The 23,821-nt window shown below is 36.6% G+C and overlaps 1 protein-coding gene across 1 annotated transcript; it reads left to right on the plus strand.

Annotated features, from left to right (window-relative positions):
* Positions 1–727: 727 nt before the first annotated feature.
* On the plus strand, positions 728–22,434 carry GLP2R (glucagon like peptide 2 receptor). Its single transcript, XM_063175598.1, has 13 exons — positions 728–843; positions 5,463–5,571; positions 5,864–5,968; positions 6,998–7,119; positions 9,697–9,803; positions 10,356–10,512; positions 11,286–11,445; positions 11,576–11,636; positions 13,622–13,691; positions 14,200–14,288; positions 15,363–15,501; positions 20,290–20,331; positions 21,677–22,434. The coding sequence occupies exons 1-13, from the start codon at positions 745–747 to the stop codon at positions 21,983–21,985; spliced, it is 1,569 nt and encodes a 522-aa protein (XP_063031668.1). The 5' UTR covers positions 728–744; the 3' UTR covers positions 21,986–22,434.
* Positions 22,435–23,821: the final 1,387 nt, after the last annotated feature.

Here is a 23,821-nt window from a genome sequence, read left to right on the forward strand (position 1 = left end):
TAGTTTCATGAGGTGTGTATAAATATATATGTATATAAATATTTATAAAAATATATTTAAAATAGACATATATAGATATGTATAAATAGATACGTACAAATATATAAATATATAAAAATATTAAATGTAAATATAAATATAAAATAAATATATATGTGTATAAATATATATGGATAAATATACACATATATAGAGATATGTATAAATATATGTATAAACATACATGTAAATATATAAATATAACTACACATATAAATATAAATATATAAATATAGAATAACTATAAATATAACTATAACTATAAATATAAATATAAATATGAAATGAATTTAGATATATAAATATGTATGTATGTGTGTATGTATTTGTGTTTTTGTGGAGCTGGATTGCATTCTGGAAAAATCACTGGCAAAATTCCTGTGGTGCTTCAAGGGACAGGATCAGCCCTTTAATGTTTTAATAGTTTTCTGCCTCCTTATTGGCCAATGGAGGAGCTGCAGTAAGCAGAGTTTGTGAAGTTTAGACTGAGCTCTCTCTGCCTTTAATCAGAAAACCCAAAGCGGAGTTGGAGTCTAGCAAAGCTAAACACTTCAGCACACTTCCTCACTTGTTGGAAGGAGCGTTCATGTAACACTGGGATTCATAAAACAAGACACTTTTACTTCTATTTTTTATGTTTTAATTAATATAATTGATCTTTAGAGTGAAATAGCAGCATATTGGGGACAAATCTACCCGAAAGGGATGGTGACGCTTCTTGCTCTCTGTTCCAGCATGGGACTCTGGTCCAGGATAGCTCCAACCTCTGCCAGCTCTCTCATGGTCTTGTTCCTTGTGAAACAGGTAAGCTAATTCAATAATTAATAAATTCAAGAGAAGGGAGTTCTAGCACGGAGCATTTTAACTGTCACAAACAAAAAAGCAGCTTTGTACCAAAGATCCTTCCAACATAACAATTAATTTTTATTGCTAATTAGCCACGGGAAATAATGGCTGCAAAGCTGTAGAGTTTTATATCAGAACTCTCTCTAAGTCATTTATTACCATTTTATTCTATTAATCCTCATTCATGCAGTGAATAAATTATGTTTACAACCATTTGCACAATCACTTTTCATACCATTATTGATCAGCATTGAACTATATTTGGTTTTCCGTTTTCCTACCAGATAAAAATACTGTTATGAATTACATTTATTTTCTGCTGTTTTTTCTCTGCTCTAAACCCAGCTTTGATTTGTTTCTGGCACTGACTTGTGAGCATTGAATCTCCAATTTGTGAAATCTGTCTGGTTTTGTTCTGCACCTCACCTTCATGCAGAAAGCAAATAAATCTGTATAGGATTTCTGCCTTTATTTCTTGTACAGATCCACTAAACATTTTTACTTTTATTTTTATTTTTATTTTATTTTTTATTTTTATTTTTTTTTATTTTTATTTTCCCCCTAAATCTTTACAAAATTATAAACACTTCTTACTTACCTTATGAATAGGAGGGGTTTAGGTACTTAATGAGAAAATGTCACTTCAAGGAAATTTTCATGTAGCTTTTTATAATTCCTATTTATTTATTATTATCAATCTTGATTTGAATAATTTTTTTTAAAAATTACTGATACTTGGTAAGTTTTAATTCAATTGAATAAAATTCACAGATATATATAGAGTACATTTTTATGAAGTGTATGTGCATTAGGACAATAAACTGAAAGTAAAAAGGTATTTCTACCCCCTTAATCTCCATTTTCTTGGGTTTCTGAGAAAGTAGGTTTGCTGCTGTGTGTGCTGTAGAGCCAATATTTGTGTTTCTAATATTTTTATAAAGAAAAAATTACCAGGAGAAAAATATATATATTTTTAAAGAAAATATTCCTAATATTTTTGTATAATTCAAATCTAAAGCTTCTCTGCATAGAGCTTCTTTTTATAGGACTGAAACAACTCAGATTTGTGAGACACCTCAGACAAAGCATTAGTTCCATCAATGCTGAGAAAAAATCTCCAAATTCTTCTGTGAAATCAAAACTTTGCTAGACTAATCACAGTGAATTAATTTTTCATAGTGGTTCTTGCAATTTCTTTAAAGAAATATGTGCTGTATTTCCTTATATTTTATTTTATTTCATAAGGAAGAAACATTTAAAAGAATAATAGCCATAAATATGTTAAAATATATAAATACACCATATCTGTATTTTCATAAATACAGAAATACTAAAAATATATAAATACACTGTATCTGTATTTTCATAAATACAGAAATACACTATATCAAATACATGAATACACTATATCTGTATTTTCTAGCAAAAACCTCTATAGATAGGAAAAATATCCATCAGACTGAACCTGGATCAGGGCTGAAAGAATGAATAAATATTTTTCAGCTTTTATTTTTAGTTTATGCCTAAATTGAAGGGGCTTTTTTCTGTCCATAAGAGCATAGCCTGAATAAACAAACATTTCATTTCACTGCCAGCTTGGTATAAAAAATTTAAAAGGTGAAATTCTGACTGTACTGTGGTCAGTTATGAAAAACTTAAATTCAAACCGGTCTGGAACCAGATATAATCCATTTCCTAAATGAAAGCTTCAGGCAGCATTTTCTTCTGCATCCAACAAATGTCTAAAGAGTGGGGTCTTCCTGGTGCAATCTCAGTAAATATCCAGACACTTCCAAGGAGTTTTGATTAAATTTCCTCATGGGTGAACTTCAGGGCAAGCAGGGGCCAGGCTGGCTGGGTGAGGCAGTTCCTTTTTTACCATAAAAACTTCAGACAACCTGAAATGATGCCCAGTGCAGGGCAAAACACCATGGACTTTCTGAGCTTCTGTCTTAGACATGGGAGTTTAATTTTCCCTGTTTAAAAGCAGTGGCCAAATGCAACTGAAATGCACCACAGATCAAGGGCTGCGTGTTTCCACTGGTTGAGATCATGGGAAATGTCCATAGAAGTTTGTGTTTCTACCATGGAATTTGCACTGTACCTAACCCAAAACTTGGATCATCATAGAACTTCCCTGGGATTTGTAATCACAACCTGTGTTGTGGTATTTGAGGTATTTGTTGGGGGTGGCATTCACATTCTCTGGAAAAGTCCCTTCACCCAGGATTTTGCTGCTGGGAAGCTGAAAAGCCTCAGAGGAAAAGGAAAACAATAATTATCTGATTTGCTTCTCCTGTGTTGTGCTCCTTTGGAATGTGTTTGGAGATTGTTTACCCACAGGTGATTGTTCCATTGGATTCTGGTGTGAGTTGTTTTCACCCTTTGGCCAGTCAGGGCCAAGCTGTGTCAGGACTCTGGAGAGAGAGTTTTCATTATTATCTTTTTAGCCTTCTGTAAAGAAGTACTCTTTAGTATAGTTTAGTGCAGTATTCTTTAATATAATATAATATCATAAAACAATAAATTGACCTTCTGAGAACATGGAGTCAGATTCATCATTCCTGCCTTCATCAGGGAACCCCACAAATACAATAGTTGGATCTGTCAGAGTGCAGCCAAAGGCTGTGTGACCAAAACAAATTTATCTCACAAATATTTACACCAATAGTGACCAGGCATTGGCTATGTGACCATAACAAATTTATCTCACAAGTCTTTACATCAATAGTCATTAGGTATTGGCTGTGTGACCAAAACAGATTTATCTTGCAAATATTTATATCAATAATGACCAGGCATTAGCTATGTGACAAAAACCAAATTTGTCTCACAAATATTTACATCAATAGTGACCAGGCATTGGTTATGTAACCAAAACAAATTTATGTCACAAGTCTTTACATCAAGACTGATCAGGTATTGGCTATGTGACCAAAACAAATTTATCTCACAAGTATTTATATGAAGAGTGACCAGATATTGGCTATGTGACCACCAAAACAAATTTATCTCACAAGTATTTACACCAATAGTGACCAGATATTGGCTGTGACTGAGCCTTCAGATTTAAAGAAATGGACAATTCCATCAGGAAGTGATGTGGAACTGTCATTTACACCTAACCTGCTCCTCACTCTTGTTGGGTGAACTTCCCCATGGCTGTGCATCACTGAGTTCCTCAGCTCCAGAACTTCCCCATAGCTGTGTATCACTGAGTTCCTCAGCTCAGGAACATTCCCATGGTTGTGCATCACTGAGTTCCTCACTTCCAGAACTTCCCCATGAGTGTTCATCACTGAGTTCCTCACTTCCAGAACATTCCCATGAGTGTTCATCACTGAGTTCCTCAGCTCAGGAACATTCCCATGGCTGTGCATCACTGAGTTCCTCGCTTCCAGAACTTCCCCATGAGTGTGCACCACTGAGTTCCTCACTTCCAGAACATTCCCATGGCTGTGCATCACTGTTCCTCAGCTCAGGAACTTCCCCATAGCTGTGTATCACTGTTCCACAGCTGCAGAACTTCCCCATTGCTGTGTATCACTGAGTTCCTCACTTCCAGAACTTCCCCATGAGTGTGCATCACTTAGTTCCTCACTTCCAGAAATTCCCATGGCTGTGCATCACTGTTCCTCAGCTCAGAGGAACATTCCATTGCTGTGTATCACAGCTGCAGAACTTCCCCATGGCTGTGTATCACTGAGTTCCTCACTTCCAGAACTTCCCCATGAGTGTGCATCACTGTTCCTCAGCTCAGGAACTCCCCCATAGCTGTGCATCACTGAGTTCCTCACTTCCATGATCATTCCTCCTCTCCAGGAATGGAACCCAACAAGCTGCCAGGTAGCCACAGTGAGGTTCCCTCTGCATTTTTTGGCCGTTTAACACATTTGTTTATCAGAAACTGGAGTGTTCTTCCTGCAGCCCAGCAGCTCTGTCACAAATGCGTCATCCCCAGGGCTCTGCCTCTCCAGACGGGGTTCACTGACCCACCAGTGTCTGAGGAATCTCCCCTGGCTCCCAGGATTTGGGGGCCTGCAGGAGGGAAATGTCAAGATGCTTATTTTTTTTTATTTTGGAAACATGCATTCCTTTCTCATGGCTGCTGTAAATGTTCTCTCCTTATCTTGCAAGCCCATCCATGGAAGAATGATTTTAGTTTTTCTGCTTCCCTCAAGCCTGAAGTGGGTGTCTGGAAATGAGATGAGAGACTGAAAGCAGGGTATTTGAGCAGACGACAGTAAAAACATGCATGAAATAGTGAGCCTGCCTAAGAGCTAGACACCAGAACCCTGTTCTTGTTTTGAAAGTAAATAAATATGATTTTTCTTCATTAAAATAAAAAATCCCATAGGTTTAAAGGAACAAAGGTGAAGTTCACAGCCATATATAGGTCTGGTTATATATCTCAGACAACATCAGGACAACCAACATGTGTTAAAGACTTTTTTAACCTATCATTTTTTCCTCCACTCTCCTCTCCTCATTTCTCATTTCAGAGCAGAATTTCTTGTAATGGAAAGCAACCTGTCATTAAGGACTAAAAGGTTCTAACTGATTTTTCTCATGTACAGTATTTTCACTCCCAGGCCAAAGGTTCTCTGCTGGAAAAAACCACGACTGGATGGAACAAATACAAACAGGAATGCTTGAAAATGCTGCGGGAATCATCTGTAGATAGTGGTAAGGAATTAAGCAACGACGAAATTTATTAAGAATGATGAATATGCAAATATTGTCTTGCTGTATGTCTGTCCCTGTCACAGGGCAGAGTTTGGAGCTGTCCCTCAGGAGGAATCTGCACACCCTGCTTGTGATTATAAGCAATAAACTTATCTCATACACAATATTTATCTGCAATATCTCATTACTCTGGAGCAGCTCTCAGGTTCCCTGGAGCAGCACAGAGTGGTTTCCATGATTGCTCGTTGTCTGCACAACTTTTTGTCAAACTTTTGTTTGCTTCTCTCCCCAGGAGTACATTGCAATGGGACATTTGATCAGTTTGTTTGCTGGCCTTACTCACCCCCAGGAAATGTCTCTGTTCCTTGTCCTTCATATTTGCCATGGCTGGAAAATGGTAATGGGAAAGTGACACTAAAATATGGTTTTTATATTATATATTAAATATATTAGATAATAATATTTTTGATAGAATATATTTTGATGTAATTAATAATATCCTTTTTTATGCTACTAAGCATGAAGTTCCTATCTAATCTCCCAAGCTGCTTCTGCCAACCACTTAGGACAAACCCAGCTCTTCATAATAAACAAAAGCATATTGCCTGCATGGAATGGAGACTTTTTTTCTTTTTCTGTCTGAATTCCTACAAAAGGAAGATTTCTGGTCACATTTCATGGATGGTTTAAGGTTTTTTCCAGCGTCTTGTATTCATACAGAGCTCCTGCTCCATCACAACAAAGCAATTCTCTGAGTTCTGAGCTGAGCAAAACAAGAAATTTTGGTTGTTGCTATCACCCTTGAACAATTTCAACTCAAAAATGGTTGAAAAGGCTCAGGTCTGATGAGAAATGAATGGATGGCAGCTGTTGAGGACAACACCAAACAAACACCAACCAGGCTCCCTACACCATTCCTCTGATGCTGTGGGCAAATTTGCAATTAGTTTAATTGGGAAAATGCAGTGAAAACCAAGAAAAGTTCATCAGTTCACCCACCTGCTGAAGGTGCACAGAAATGAAATATCAGCAACATCAGATTTTACAGAGAAAGATCATTCCCTGATCACGTCCTTGTGCAGTTTTGACTGCACAAACCTGGTCAATGAATTACCCATTCACGAGCTTTAAGGAAAAATGAATAAAGGGAGATGTCTGCAGGCTCCTCTTTTGGATGTACTGTGTGGGTTTTCTTATAAAAAACAGGTACATCCTGGGAATTTATTTCTGCTGGATTACATTCCTACTTTGTCCTATGTAAATATAAAATATATATATTGACAAAGATAAAAAAAAAATTAGTTTTATGCTTTTTTTTGAGCATGGGTGGTGTAGAGTCGATTGTGGAGGTAGAAATGTTTCAAACATGTATGAAAAATGAAATCTCTATTTTGACCTTTCAAACTGAAACTCTGTTTACTTTCAGGAAGTGTAGGACATGTATACAGAGTCTGCTTGGATGAAGGGATTTGGCAAACAAAGGAAAATTCCACAGACATTTGGCGGGATAGTTCAGAATGTTCTGAGAAAAATCATTTCCAAAAAAATGTAAGTATGTTTTATATTACAGCTGAAAACTTTAATCTTCCTAATCCTTTCTTGAGTAACTGACAAAACATTTCCATTTAATACCTGCAAAGCATCTTCAGATTTCATTTAAATTACCAGATGGAAAGCTGTTATTTTATTTGTAAGAAGCAGAAGATATTAAAGAAGGGGATTCCTGCTTTAGATGGCACAAGTTATTTTCTGCTCAGAGTCCAGAGTTCACATGGGCTGATTTTCTGCTAATAAAATAGAAAAACACTGCAACTTGTCAAGCAAGCAACATGCCAGCATCTTCCCAAATCACACTGGTCTGTGAAAATCGGAGAGCTCAGCTCCCCTCCTGAGCCTTTCAGCATTTAATGAGCTGTTAATTGGTATTTCAAAGTTGGGTAGAGGCTGCAGGATTCACCCTCATCCAATGGCATCCTTCCTGTATTTCTCACATTGTGTCAGGCCAGGGGCTGGGCTTTGTCAGCCAAACTTCTTTTGCCATGGAATTCAGAATTAAGTCTCTTAGGTAAGCACTATCACCATTGGTTTTTACTTTTTAATACGGAGGGCTTTTCTTACTTTATCAATAACACTGCTTTACTGATGGGTTATCAAACATTATTAGTTTAGTATCTCTGTGTATTACTACATCTTTACTAAGCTCTTTATATGGTAAATACATGAACTTCCAAACTTTCAGTTTATTTGTGCAAATGTAATAAATATTCATAAGTTCTGAGTGTTTTCCAAAGTTTGTTGACCATTTTGGATCAGCACATTTGGTATTATTTCATCTTGTGTGACAGCAGACAATTTCTTTGAAAGCTTTAACCAGCTTTCCTACCAGCACTAAATGTGGGCTTGTTTTGTTCTATTTAATTGAATAAATTTTATTCCATTTGTTTCATTTAATTGAATAATATGGGCAATTTGTCTGTTTTATTTAATTGAAACCCCCCAAGCTGTTGGAAATCACCCAAAGCCAGTATCTTCATACATCAGAGGAATCATCTTGGTTTGATGTGCTTTGTTGTGGCAAAATTGAAATAGCCAAAGTGATAACTTGAGATTTCTGCAAGGTTTTTACCTGCTGGAATGTTTCCATGGAGCAGTGACCAACAGCTTGGAATCTCCTGCACCCACACTGGGCTCTTTCACCCCCTTCAACAGTAATTTCGTTTTATTTCTCTAATAATTGGAATTATTAGAGAAAACTGCTGGCAGGAAGACAGTGCTAAAGTCCTAGTTCTGAAGGACTTTTAGTAGAAGAAGAAAAACAGCAAAATCACTGAGGAAAAGACACAGGTTCCAAGAAAAGCTCTGTAGGCCAAATGTGGATTATGAAAGCCACATATCCTGTATCTCATTGCCCCTTCAGAGATGCTTTCCTTGGGCTGGAAGTTGGAAGAGTTGAGAGGCAGACATAAGCAGTTAAAATGGAAAAAATAGGAAAAATAGATGTTAAATTAGGCAAATTGAAAGGAAATTTGTGCAGGGCCAGGAGCTGGGCTTCAACAATCTTTGTGGGTACCTTCCAACTCAGGATGTTTATAATAATCTATCAGTATGAGTAGTTCCCTTCCTCCTCTGAGGTCTCATCTGTCGTTCAAAGACATTCAAGACAGCTCTAATTTAATAATTATTATTTTACCTTGAACTCAAAACAGAAGTCAGTCTGTTTGAATAGCTCCAGGCAGAGCTGGCTCCCAGCATTGTCAGACACAGCTGGGCAGTGGCTGAGTCCAGGCCACACACACAGGTTCAGTTATCTCTGATTTGTGCTACAAATGGTGTTTGTGCAGGAGAAACCTGGGAATAGTCTGGGAAAGCCTTTGGATTTAAAGAGAAACTCAGGGTGCAAGTGTCTTTGTCACACGCTGATTTCAAAAGGCAGTGCAGGGAGTGTTATTGTTATATTTTCTGAAAAATCCCTTTGCCATGAGTTTTCTCCTGAGAAGCTGAGAAACCTCAGAAAAGAAATGGAAACAATGATTATCTGGTTGCTTGGAATGTGGTTTGGAGGTTGCTTACCAACAGGTGCATCTTTGATTGGTTCCATGTTAATTGTTTTTAATTAATGACAAATCCCAGCCAGCTGTGTCAGACTATGAGTCTGTCATGAGTTTTTATTATCATTCATGTCTAACATTCTGATGTCTCCTTTCTCTTTCTTAGTATAGTTTTACTATATCAATATGATATGATATGATAATAAATCAACCTTCTGAGAACTTTGAGTCAATTCTCATCTCTCATCTCATCCCAAAAACCCTGACAGCACCACAACAATTAATAACCACAACAATTAGTAACCTGAGTAGGGATCCAAATCCTGCCCTGGCTCCTTGAAAGAATATTGACTTTGTCAATATATATTTTTTATAGTTACATAGGACAAAGTAGGAATGTGATCCAGCAGAAATAAATTCCTAGAATGGACCTGTTTTTTGCAAGAAAACCCCACAGAGTAGATCCAAAAGAGAAGCCTGCCTCTCCCTTTATTCAAAAATGTGACTCCAAAGTTCCTGAGCTGTTTCTGCCCTGTCCCCCTTGCCTACATAACACATTTCCCTTCTTTGTTCCCAGGAAGAAGAACACAAACTGCTCACCACATTACAGCTGTTATACACAATAGGATATTACTTTTCTCTCATCTCACTGGTATTAGCTCTGCTTATACTTTCTTTGCTCAGGTGAGTAAAAATTCACATGCATTTTAAATGTACAGAGCCCTGTACTCATATTATATTTCTTATGAAATTGAAGTTATTGTTTAGTTATGAATGATAAATTATCATTTAGTTTCCAGTGTTCCAGTAACTGAAGGGGCTACAAAAAAGCTTGGGATGAGCTTTGGAAAAGGGCATGGAGTGATAGGACAAGGGGAATGGCTTTAAGCTGAAGATGGTAGATTTAAATTAGGTGTTAGGCAAAAAATCTTTACTGTGAGGTCATCCACACAAACTGCCCATCCTGATCTAGTGGAAGATGTCCTTGCCCATGGCAGGGGGATGGAATGAGATGGGCTCTTAGATCCTTTCCAACCCAAACCATTCTGTTGGTCCCATGGAAATAATTTGTATTTTTCCAAGGAGCAATAAAAATGTGATTTCTAAGCAGAATCCATGGATGGCAACAATATGAATGCAACAGTTGTTTTGCTGGGTTATTGTTTTTTTTAAATTTTTTTTTCTGCAAATTACACATATTCTGGAGGATTCATGAATTATTTTTTTCTCCCCCAGAAAACTTCACTGCACAAGAAACTACATCCATATGAATTTATTTGCATCCTTTATCTTGCGTGCTGCAGCAGTTCTTATTAAAGACTCTGTGTACAACAGTATTTACTCAAAAAGACCAAATGATGAAAGTGGATGGATTTTATACCTCAGTCCTGAGGTAATGTGTCAATTCATGGCTGATAATAAATGTCTGCTTCTAGTGCTCATAGCAGTTATAGTTTTGGAATTTTCCCTACAGCATCAAGTGTTGAGGTGTTTGTAAGCTGAGCTTTTGTTGCAATTTTGTTGATAAAAGTTGGGGTAATCAAGATGAAATCCTGATGTAAGAGATTTCTTTTCAATGAATGGGATGAACAAATTAATTGATTGTAATATTTAGAAACAGCCACTTAAGCAAAGCATCTCACACCTTGTAGCCTTTAGAAAGAAATCTGTGGTTTTATTTGGCACAGATTACATATATCTATGGCTGTATATTATATAGATATATCTATATATTATAATATTCATTATATATCTTATATATCTAATAACACATTACAGTAGATATATATTATAATAAAGTGTATTATAATAATATATTATAATAATTATATATATTATGTACATAATTATATAGTATATCTATATATTATAATATATACATTATATATTATATAACTATATAATAGATATATTATATTAATAATTATTTTATATATTCTATTTCTAATAAGTATATATTAGCTATATGCATTATCTAGTTTTTATATATTAAAATAAATAAATATTTATAAATATTATAATAATAGAATATTTATAAATATTATAATATTTATTATTCCTCTATGTTGTTGTAGGAATAGAGCTTACCCATGTCAACAAGGAAAATTATCTGCAAGATAATTAAAGATAAATATTATTTTAATTATTATTTTACAATCCCTACAGATTGTAATCATCTGCAGGACTGCCCAATTTTTCATGCATTACTTTGTTGGGGCGAATTACTTCTGGCTGCTGGTGGAAGGGATTTATCTGCACACGCTGTTGATAACTGTGGTGCTCTCTGAGAGGAGGCTGCTGCAGACGTACATTGTCATAGGATGGGGTGAGTCCACAACTGCTCCAAGCTCTGATTTTGTTTTCCTTTGCTGAGTCAGTGGAGGATATTTTGTAAAGGAATGAAAAAAATCTACTTCTAGAAGCTTGGCTGGAATAGATTCTTCTTTTCTTTTCAGTTGTTCCAATCCTGTTTGTGGGCCCATGGGGAATAAGCAGATCCAAACTGGAGAACACTGGGTAAGTTATTAAATAAATTGTTCTTTGTAATCCTGACTTTGTTTGCTTGGCTGTACCTGACAGAAAAACTGACCAGCGAATTATCAGATTATACAGCACCTATGGATATTTGTTACACTTTCAAGGTTCCCTTTAGTACTTTTACATTAAAAAAAACTTTAAAAAATTTATTAAAAAAAACTACTGGCAATTCTCAGATTTCCTTATGCATTTAGCAATTTCAGATTTCCTTATGCGTTTAGCAAGGAGTAAAATGAACTTTCACTGTTGCTGAAATGTTCATCCATTTACATGAGGAAACTGGATATTTTGCCTCAGTCCATAGGAAATGTTTTAATTCATAGCTGAAATGTTTTAATTTGTGCTTCTAGTGGTCATAACAGTCACAGTTTTGGGAGTTTTCCCTACAGCATCAAGTGTTGAGGTGTTTGTAAGCTGAGCTTTGGATGCTGAAATTTTTTTTGATAAAAGTTGGGGTAATCAAGATGAAATCCTGATTGTAAGAAATTTCTTTTAAATGAATAGGAAGAAAAAATTAATTAATTTTAATATTTAGAAACAGCCACTTAAGCAAAACAACTCACACCTTGTAGCCTTACTAACCTGTCAGTAAGGAGAGGAGACCAGTGCTTTCCTTGGAAAAAGAAATCTACACTACAAAGGAAATCGACCACCTACACTTTGAGTTTATTTCATATCCACTGCCACTTTTTAAAGAAAAAAAAAAAGTAATTTTTAATGGAAGCTCATGGCCAAACCTGATAGTGATATTTGCTGAGGGCATCAGGGACAGAAACTTGAACCAGCAAGCAGCAGTTCCTGCTCTGAGTGATGCTCTTGGTGACAGCCCATAAACTTTTTTGTGAAAAATGCCAATCACTTGTTTTTAGAATTTTAGAAGTTTAATAGTAATAAAGTGGTTATAAAAAGAGTAATATAATTAGAGCAATAAAAATTTGGACAATTAGGATTTAGGATAATATGAGACAATAGAAACAAAGAGTTACAGATGGTCTGGGTCTCTCTTTCTGGGCAAAATAAGCCCAAGAAAGACACACATTAACAGAGGATTAACCCTTAAAAGCAACAGCCTGTTGCATATTCATACACCTCACACGTGATGCATAAATTGCATTCAAATACAGGATTCTGTCTGGTCAGTGTCAGCTTCTTCCTCTGAATCCTGACAGCTCTTCAGGTTTTAACCCAAAACTATATTTAACACACTACTTAAGAAAATTAATGCAGCATCCCTTTCTAACATAACACATATAATATCCATTTTAATATTTGCAAAAAGCCAATCATAAAATACACATTTTTCACATTTGTGCTTTATGTATGGAATCTTTTGTTCTCCCTTTATTCTTTGTGGTTTCTAGAGAATTTTATTTGCAATGCCAACATGGATAATAAGCAACATCCAAGCCGTAATTATGGTCTTACAGAGTCAGATAAATTCTAAATGACAAGCCAAGATCTTACAGAACCTCAGGCTAATTAGCAGGAAGAAATAGGACAAATCAGAGGGGTAAAGCAGGAGAAAAAGAGACAGCTGCAAGGAAACTGCATGCACATTTTTTATCAGATCAAGAAGCATGGTCACAATTCCCAGTTCATTCATTTCCAGTCTCCAGTTTCAGATAGATAATTCAAGTAGTATTTTTTCCATTCTGAAGGTTTGGTGTTATGTTTTGTGGAGTCAAGGACTGAGTTTGATGGATAGTTGTGAAGTTTATGGTCCAGGGAAACCTTTATCAACATTGATGTGAAAAGATCTTTAGAGCTGTTGGTGAAACTCTTCCTAGCTTTATTCCATTTCTTCTGGGGGCCACCTGAAAATGTTGAACTTCACCAAGTTCCTTTTGAAATAAATGGACAAGTTATGTGGGCATTCTAACTTATTTTTTTCCCTATCAAAATAATTGTACTAAAATATATATACTAAAATATAAATTATACTAAAATAAAAAGTTATTCTCCAGGTGCTGGGGAACAAATGAACACATGGGGATCTGGTGGATCATCCGAGGACCAATGTTGTTTTCCATTGCAGTAAGAATTATATAACCTGTATTATTTTCCCTTCTTTGGTCTTTGTAATTAGTGCCATTTTTGTCCTTCAAAATTTTGGAACAAATAAGGCACAGTTTCCTACCACAGAAATATCAAAATAATATTTTATATTTCAATAATTCGTATTTCATATTTCAGTAATTTCATAATATTTCAATTTTCACATAATATGACAGAAGGGATAAAGTTTTGTTCAGAAAATGTTGAAGCAGGGTTCTGTGTTAAAAGCATGAAATGTGATTTTGTAGTGGAAGACTATGTATCAAATTCTATGCCAGGCTGAATAAGGCAATGCAAAGTTACTCAATTTTGCATATTTATTATGTGACAATAACCTGCTTGTATTCAAACTTCAGCCCAGCTGCATTCCAGTTATTTGTTGGCAAATTTTGCAGGTGATTAATATCAATTATACATTTATTTAGTTGTTAACTGAATGAGTGTAATAACATTCACTCTAAGTAAACCATATGTGTTTTCCTTCAAGGTTAACTTTGTCATCTTCTTAAAAATCCTCAGAATGCTGATTTCCAAACTGAAAGCTCAGCAAATGACCTTCCATGACTACAAATACAGGTGTGTAACAAATGACACAGAAGTCCTGACAGCTTTTTCTTGAGTTAGGTCTTATGAGCTCTTATTGAATTTATCACACTTGAGATAGCTTAGCTACTGTGAACAGTATAAAATTAGTAGGATGGTTTTTGAGGTAGTGTTGGAAACAGAAAAAGTTTAATAAAAGGCAAAATAACAAAACTTTTTAAGAGGAAAAACTGAGCCAGGGGTAAGAGGTTTTTGTTAAACCACTTTACAAAAGTGATTATTTCTTTTGTTCTCTTCTTTTTCTAGTGAATTACTTAGGTGGGACGTTTTTGGCCTCTGAGCAATTGGGTAACTCTAGGTCTGAGGTGAAGTTTTCAAGGTTTTATGAGGTGTCTTTTAATGAAAATGAGGAGAGCAATTTTTGAGCTTTTTGGTTCTTTTTAAGTAGACAAAGAATAATTTGGTCACTTTGTTAACAGAGGGTCTATTCCTCCAAAGTCCTGGCCCCTTTTTAAACATTTTGTCACATCAAAAACTTGTCAGCTTCCCCTAAAGATGTACCCACCACCACCAGGATATGGGAAATGGCTATATTGTGAATAGATATTCTGAATACTCTGAATAGATATTCTGAATAGGCTCCACAGACATTTCCATATCTGGGAGCAAAGGCAGCTCAGCACCTGTGCTGAGTTTTGGGGGCATTTTTACAAAGTTTTTCTTTTTTCTTTCTGAGATCTCTGCCCTCAAGTGTCTCCTGTTACTCCTGTGCCTCTGCTGCTGTGACACATCTTTCCCTTTGTCACCAAAATTTGGGAAGAAAAAGAAAAACCCTCTAGCACTATGTTTCTGGCCTGATAGAGAATCAGAATTATTTTATTCTGGCCAGGATGTGCCATGGAATACATTTCATTTACAGAAGCCTTTTAACTAGACTGTCCACAGATTTATGCCTACATTATTACCAAAATCACAAAACTTCTACTACCATTTCAAAGTCAGAATACTGAGGGCATGATTTTGGATTGATTTCTTTGTCTCTGAGCTTTTGATTTTTGGCTCCAAGGATGTTAAAAAAATACAATAATCAAACATTTTCTTTTTAAGATTGGCAAGATCTACACTTGTGCTGATTCCATTGTTGGGGATCCACGAATTTGTGTTTACCTTCATCACTGATGAACAGGTGGAAGGACTTTCAAGACATATAAGACTTTTCATTCAGCTGACAATGAGCTCATTTCATGTAAGTCCTGAAAATATTGGTTTTTGTGTTTTGAAAATATTTGTTTTAGTGTTTTAATTTTTTTTTGTGTTTTGCAAATATTGCTTTTTTGGTTCATAGATCCATCTGCATTTGCTGCTCACCACAGTTACAGTGAATTTGGATTCAATATTATATCCCAAGCTACAATATCTCTAAATACACTGTTGCAGTAACAAGATAAAACATTCATAAATAAATATGATAGTCCCAAATACCAAAAAAAGGAGTTTGACATTAAAAAAATAGGTGTTCTCTGGTAGTAGGTAAAAGCTCATCAGACCCCTGAAAATAGGATTAAAATGGTTCATTTAAAACACTCCCAGCCAAAATTATAACCATGAGAATGTAATACAAGGTTTGGGCTCCATTTTCCTCAGTGATGTTTGTTCACCTGCCAGGTGCAGGCTCACAAAAGTTCTGTACACCTGCATCTATTTTTAGTTAGATTTAGGAGAAAATTTGTCAAAGCCCTCACAGGATGGAACGGAAAAATGGAGCAGCATCTGCAGGTGGAAAAGAAGTTTCTCACCCACCCAGTCAGGGGTGTTTTACAGTGTTCAGGCACTTGGCTCCTCTTCAGTCCCCCTGTGTGGTGATGTTTGCAGAGGTCCCAGGATGAGGGAAGAGATGAGGATCTGACTCCATGTTTCAGAAGGCTGATTTACTATTTTATTATATTTATTATATCCAAAGAAAATTATATATTAAAACTATACTAAAAGAATAGAAGAAAGGATTTCATCAGAAGGCTTGAAAGGAATAGAAAGGAATGAGAATAAAATCTTGTGACTGACCAGCGAGTCCAAGACAGCTGACTGTGATTGGCCATTAATTAAAAACAACCCCATGGGACCAATCCCAGATGCACCTGTTGCATTCCGCAGCAGCAGATAATCAATGTTTACATTTTGTTCCTGAAGATTCTCAGCTTCTCAGGAGAAAAATCCTAGCACAAGGATTTTTCATGAAACATGTCCGTGACCCCCCTGCCTTGGTTTGGTGGGAGCAGGAGGAAGCTGAGGAGAGGGAGGGAGCGTGGCTGTGGATCTCAGCTGCAGCACTGGGGCGAAGGAGCCACATTCCATAACCCAACAGAGTTCCAAGGAGCCCCGACCCCAGGGTGAGCTGGTCTGGAGCTCAGGGTGATTCTCAGATGGCCACCCATGCACAGGCTGTGCCTCATGGAACCATCTCCAGTTTGCCAAGCACTGGGCACTGGCACAGACATCTCTATCTGTCTGTCTGGAGGGCTGCAGCCCTGCTAAATAATGAATTTTTGAGAGACTGCTAATGAACCTGCTAAAGTTGTCCTGTCCCCACATCTCCCTGCCCTGCCAGGACAGCGATTTCCAAATCTTCATTTGCTGCAAGGCCCAGGAATCTCTGTGGCTCCAGTGGCTGCTCCTCAGCAATTCACTGCTCTGACACCGCTGCCCTCTTCGGCAGCCTGAGGCCATCTGAGCCTTTTTGTGCTGCACTTTCCCCACAATTTGTCATAATCCTGGGTTTTTCCCTTTGCATGTATGCACCTGTGCTCTGGTGTATGTATGCATCAGTGTTCTGGCACTGTTATTGAGGCTGAAATTTAAAATTTACACCACAGCTTGAGGGGAAAAATGTCCCAGTGACAGCAGAGAATTCCTGGAGAGCCACAGCCCCGAGGAGCCTGCTGACATGGTGTTCACAAAATCCCAGTATTATTTGGGTTGGAAGGGACCTTAATGTTGGAGTATAAGTTCCTTGGTTAGAAATATCCTTACTTGGAGAGGTTGCAGTGCCTAGATGTTATTTTAAAAGTGCAGAATCATTTTAAGTGAAGATTTTATTTACTGGCTTCTACAAAGAAATCTGATATATAAACCAGCTTACTTATCCTTGCTAAAGAACACAAACTTCATTCCTTTTAGAGAAACATGCATGAGCTTGGCAGCATGTCATGCTTTAGAAGCAAAGCTCCATTAAAAAATACCCAGAGATCTCAGCCAATGTTTATTGCAGATTCTCTTTTTTAGCTGCAGCATTATTTATGAAGGGATTAGCCAAAAAGCACATAAACTGTACCCAATTACATTTGTTTAGTCTGTAAATCTTCTCAGTAGTTTAAAAAGGCAGTTAAACTGTTTTGTTAAAGAAAAACAATTATCCCCGGGATCTCAGCTGAAGGTTTAACTCAAAACATTTTCAAGGAGCACAAAATTAAATTCTAAATAAGAGTTCTGTTGTAGGTAGGATGCTGCTTTGCTTTAGGAAATGGGGAAATCTAAACATCTTGGCTCCCTTGTGCATGGAAATTGTTTCCCTCTGGAAAAAAACCACTGGTTTCTGGTGGAGAGAACCCAGTTATTTGATGAGTAATTTATCACATTCCAATTGTCATTAAAACTGAAGAGCAAATTTGAGGCTTAGGTGTGCATCTCTCCTTTCTTATTGGTGTTTCTGCTAATGAGCATTTATTCTGAATTTCTGATTCTCTTTAACTCTATAATCACTTATTATCATTAATTTCACCCATTATCATTAATATAATTTTCATTCACACTGGGATAATTCTGAAAAAGGGTGTTTGAGAAGTCACAACACACTGGGAAGCTTTCTAAGTGTGAAAATCAATTTACTGGGAGAAAAACGAGTCAGCATTAAAGAAACCAGGATTTAATGAAGTGAACATCAAATATAAATAATCAGTGAAGTTTTCCTCCTTCTGGGGGGGATTTTACAGCGCTTGTCACTCCTGCTCTGACCCTGCAGCAGCAAAGGAGATTCCCAGAGGATTTCAAACTGAAATCAGCCCAGGGAGCCTCACAGGCAGCTGAGCCCCTGCCTTTCTCACCAGGCTCAGGAGTTTAATTTAAATCCTCTTTCTGCTTGTGGTGCCTGTGAGGCCAAATTTACAGTTTGTACCCATAACAAAAAGCCCCAAACCACCCAGCAGAGTCAGGAACTTTCTATACCCCCCAAAAAAGAGAACTGCCTCCAGGAGCAGGAGAAGTTCTGCATAAAAAGTTGCTTTTTAAGCTGGTAAATTTGTATTTAATATATTTTAATATTTTAATATTTAAATATTAGATGAGACTACATTATATATTTATGTGATATATATATATAAAACATAAATATCACCTATTAATATCAGCTATTAACTCTATAATCACCTATTATCGTTAATATCACCTATTATTAACTAATATCACCTATTATTATCACCTATTAATAACACCTATTTTTAACTCTATAGTAACTTATTATCATTAATATCACCCATTATCATTAATATGCCCATTAACTAATATCAGCTATTATTAACACCTATTAATATCACCTATTATTAACTCTAATTAACTATATCTTCCTACATTAACCCAGGTGAAAATTGATAGAAATAAAATACATGAAAAAGCAATTTTGTTTGCTGTTTCTCCTGTCCCCATTTCCACTGGTGTGGCAGATAAACTGCACATATGCTGAAGGAATTAATGACTCCAAATAATTCAGGACTGCTGGAAAATTAACAGCAGGCTCAGAATGCTGTTGGTTAATTTTAGGTAAAATGAAAAATGTTGAAGCTTCTGTGTATGTGGATTTCTTTTTAAACTTTTGTCTGAGCAAAGCAGAAATATTTCTGGAAAAAAGTGAGTGTGGGAACAATCAAATGCTGTCAGCTTTTGTAGCTGTGATATAAATATTGCCTTGGACTCAGAGTATTTATTCTCTTAATCAGAACCCGTGTCACAGATGCCTTTAGACAACCAAAAAAGGGAATTTCCTGAAGCAGGGGGAATAAATCTGCATCTCTGTGGGGCTGAGATGCAGCCTGTAAGCTGCTTTAGCCTGAGACCAAACCCAGACAGAGACAGGCAAATGGAAATTATAATTTTGGGATTTTGGTTTAAAACAAGTTGTATCTGTGGGGTTTTTTAAGGTGTTTATCTCAATCAGTTTCAAAGAAAAAACAGCTATTCCAAATGGCCATCACAATATAGCTGAACTTTGAGCTAACACTAATCACTTAATATAGAAATAATTTGTAAAATGAACCGAAATGAGCTCTCAGTAGAATAATTCACAAACCCAAACAAGCATAGAGATAATAGTATGATAAACCAAGCTGCATTTTTTTTATTTTACCACGTGGAAATAGCAGCAGTCGCAGTATAACAGCAATTTGGGAAAACCCCCAATATTCTGTGGTAGCAAAATGAAGATAAAACTGGGGTTTGTAATCTGTAAATATATTATATTTTACACATATATATATAAAAAAATCAAATTATATAAATAATATGTATTATAAATAAACATATGTATAATTTTATATATACATATATATGCATATATGTAAATATATATTTCTATAAAGTATATATAATATATATTATACAATATATAAAAATATAAATAAATATTTAAATTTATATATATTTAAAATATATAAATATATATTTTAATTATATATCTATTATTATATATTTATATATTTACATAAATGAATATAAATATAAATAAATATATATATAAATATATATACAATTTATATTCTTCAGCATCTGCACAAAATGTGCCTTGCACTTGCCAAGGAAGTGCCCAAAAACAAGTGACTGGGTACTTCATTAATTAATAAGAAATAAATAAATGTAACAACTAGTTTCCTTTTTGAACATTAAGGAGCACTGTTGAAATTTATGGTTTTAACATTATTGTCACCTTTAAATTAGAGCCTCAGGTATTTCCTGCACATTGATTTTTGCTCTGACTCTTTTTCTCTTACAGGGTTTTTTGGTAGCAGTTCTCTATTGCTTTGCTAATGGAGAGGTAAGACAATGCTGTGAGAGAAGCTTTTAGTTCATTTTAGTAAAATGCTTTTAGTTCATTTTAGTATATTTTAGTAAAATGAATTAGTGTAAAATGCATTAATGACACCCAGAAGGATGAACACACTGACCAGCTCTGCTTATTGAGAGCATGTGTGCATTCTTTTGAGCTGTAAAATTGTTTTGAGTGAAGAGAACAGCAAGACCTAGCACAGGTTTGGACTCAAATGCAAAATATTCTGTCTTGTTGTAGTTTAAAACCATTGCCCCCCCTTGTCCTATCACTATTTGCACATGTAAAAATGTCTCTCAGCTTTTTACATGCCCTCTGTAGGCCCTGGAAGGGGCACTAAAGAATCTAAAGAATCTTCCCCAGGCTGAACAACCCCAGCTCTCTCAGCCTGACTCAAGCTACCTTGGAAAATTATTCTATCTCAGTTAGTTTTAAATGTTTTCTAAGCTGAATCTGCCTGTTCTCCTTGACATTTAGCCCAGGTGCAGACTGCCACTGCTCACACACATCACATTTGCAGAGGAAAAACCTTCCTAAGTCAGGGTGAAGAGGTTGGACTCTTCAGATTGATTTAGCAAACAAATCTGTTCCCACCCTACAAGCACCAGGTGCAAGATAAACCCTATTGGGGAAGACGGAACAGGAAAGCCTTATAAATATGATTGCCTGGCAAAAGATTTTGAGAATATAGAAACTATAGGAGAGATTGAAATGAAAGCAAGCTTTGAGATCCCTCAGTTACTGAACAACTGGAAAACAATGGTGTGGCCAGCTGAAGGTGATCCCCTTTTGATGGAACAACACCCTCTGCTTGCAGACAGGCCCAAGGGTCAGAGCAGACCCTACAGCTTGGCAGAAGGGTCCCAAAGAGGAGTTTGTAGGGCTTTTTAGGGTAACACAGTGTGGCAATGTAATGATTCTTATAGGCTGTATGGAAATGCTATAGGATTTGTATCTTGTACTAGATTGGTTCGTGAGAATTAGAATATTCAACACAGAAGAAGATTTACGGTATTGCAATGGGAACATCACTCTCCCAACCTCTTTTCCACTCTCTTTACCTCTCTTTTCTGCTCTGAGCTGTGGCTGGCAGCTCCCAGCAGAGCCCTGCACTTGTCCCTTTGCAATAAACCACAATTTCCAAGCCCTGGCTTCAGAGATCTCCCTGTCCATCCATCCTGACCATCCTACCCCCCTAGTCACTCCTGCAAAACCCCAAAGGGGCAGGAAGCTCAGCACTTCACAACTCCTCTCATTTTATACCTGCTGTTTGTGTCAGGGAACTCCAGGTGCTCACATGCCATTACCAATGATTATTTTCTCCTCTCCTCAGGTGAAAGCAGAGCTGCAGAAACAGTGGTCCCGTTTCCTGCTGGCAGATCCCTTGGGCTGCAAGCTCTGCTTTCTGGGGGAAAACATCAAATACCTCAGGAAATGTTCCCAGAAAAGGAAAAAGCAGCACCTCGGCAGCAGGCACCACTTGTGCCTGGAGGTGAGCAAGCCCTGGGAGCTGCAGCTGCAGAAGAGGCAGAGCCCAGGGGCCAAGGCAGGCCCTCCCCAGATGAGCATGTCTGACAGCAGCGAGGGAGAGGTCACCACTGCAGAGACCACCGAGGAAGTCTTTGAGGAAAGTGAGATTTAGGGAGATTTCCCCTGGGACAGCAGCTGCCAGCAGGAAAAGAAGCGTTCATCTCTCAGCTGCAGCTGTGCAGGGCTCTGGGATGGAGCAGTTGATGTCCCAGGTGTTCCAGTTGTCTTGGGCTGAGAAAAATGTGATTTATTAATGGAGGTTGCTAAGCTGTGTGCCTGGGAGAAGAGGTCTTCTGGATGGAGAGTTTTTGCTTTGAGCTGACGTTTCCATAGCATACACCAAGGAAGCAGGATGAGCTCTGGAAATCAGCAGGCTCTGGAGACACATGCTGTCAGCTTCACCCATATGGGACTGGCTTGAGTCACGTCATGAGAAATCAATTTTCCTTTTTCATAGGAGTGGCTCATGAACAGAGAGATGTGTGTGGAAGTCTCCTTCCTTCACAGACTGAAATCATAGCCCATCTCAAGAAATCCATCCCAATTTTAGAACAAATCAGACCAAACACACACACACACATACATATATATATGCATCTATATATATATGCATATATATATTTATATATACATGCATATACATATATACATATACATATATATATATACATATATATATATATATATATATATATATATATATATAACAAAAAAACAAAGTTGGGAAGAACCAAGCCTTTTCCTTGCATTTTTGAGCATCATCTTAAAGTTTACTGCTGGATATGTCATTATGAGATGAAAACCCAAAACACTTCCATGGAATGTGCCCAAATGAAATGTTCTGATAGAATTTTTGTTACCTTTTTTTTCTTTTTTTTTTTTTTGACACAAGCCACTGTGACTTCTGGTTTGCCCTACACGTGTCCTTAATGACAAAACAGTGGTGAGTGCTGCCTCCACCTTCCTCCCAGGGGACCCAAAATGGATGAAAACATGGGATTGTGACAGCACCAAGAGTATTGTGAAGCCCTTCTTCCTCCATTTAACAAAAGCCATGGGAAAGTTTCATTTCTCACATCCAAACTCATCCAGAGACCTATGAAATGCAATCAAGTTTGTAAATATTCTATGATTCCACTTCCATAACTTAGCAATGCTTTTCTGATTATTTATCAGGCTACAAAGGTTTAGCCATGCAACCTGTGGCATTTATACTCCTTTATTGCAAAGAACAGATAAATTCATTGACTAGCACTAGTTCAAGAACCTATTTCTGGCACTTTAAAAAAGTATTTCTTTTACAGTTCTATCTCTGTTACCTATTTAATGAATACCAAGTTGTATATTTCAGTGATATATTAATAAACTGTAAATGTTTGATCTATTTTAAAATAATTTATCTGCAGTTTTAAAAGGTGTTTTTTACCCAAATGTGAAGTTTGCTTATATAGACTTTTACTGCAATGGATTTCTTCAGCAGCCACTGGAAACAGCAGACAGCACATATGCACACTTTGTGTATTCCTCAATTTAAAACACACTGATTTCTTCTAGAGCCATTGTTTGAGATATTAAAGAGACTGAAGTGATTTAGAATGTGTTTTACTTAGGTGTTAAAGACATTGAAATTGTCAGATTTTATGGCATCTCAGTGAAATAGTTTACTTTTTAATTGCATTTTAAAGATTTTCATGTGGTCAAGAAACCAATTTTCTGTGTTTTGAACAGCAGTCCCTCTAGCTGCATTTTCTCCTCTCTATTATGTGTTTGGGCTCTTTGCCTCTTTCAGTTTATAAAAATCAACTCTTGTTATATAAGCAAGCCCTGTTGGCCTGAGGTCTAATCCAGACAAAAACAACCATCACATGGATTCCTTCACAAAGTGCCTTTCTAAGTAGACAACATCAAGAATACAACATTATTTATTTTACAGAATTATTATAAGCTC

Source organism: Melospiza melodia, chromosome 24 (assembly GCF_035770615.1).
Source record: "Melospiza melodia melodia isolate bMelMel2 chromosome 24, bMelMel2.pri, whole genome shotgun sequence".
Lineage (NCBI taxonomy): Eukaryota > Metazoa > Chordata > Aves > Passeriformes > Passerellidae > Melospiza > Melospiza melodia.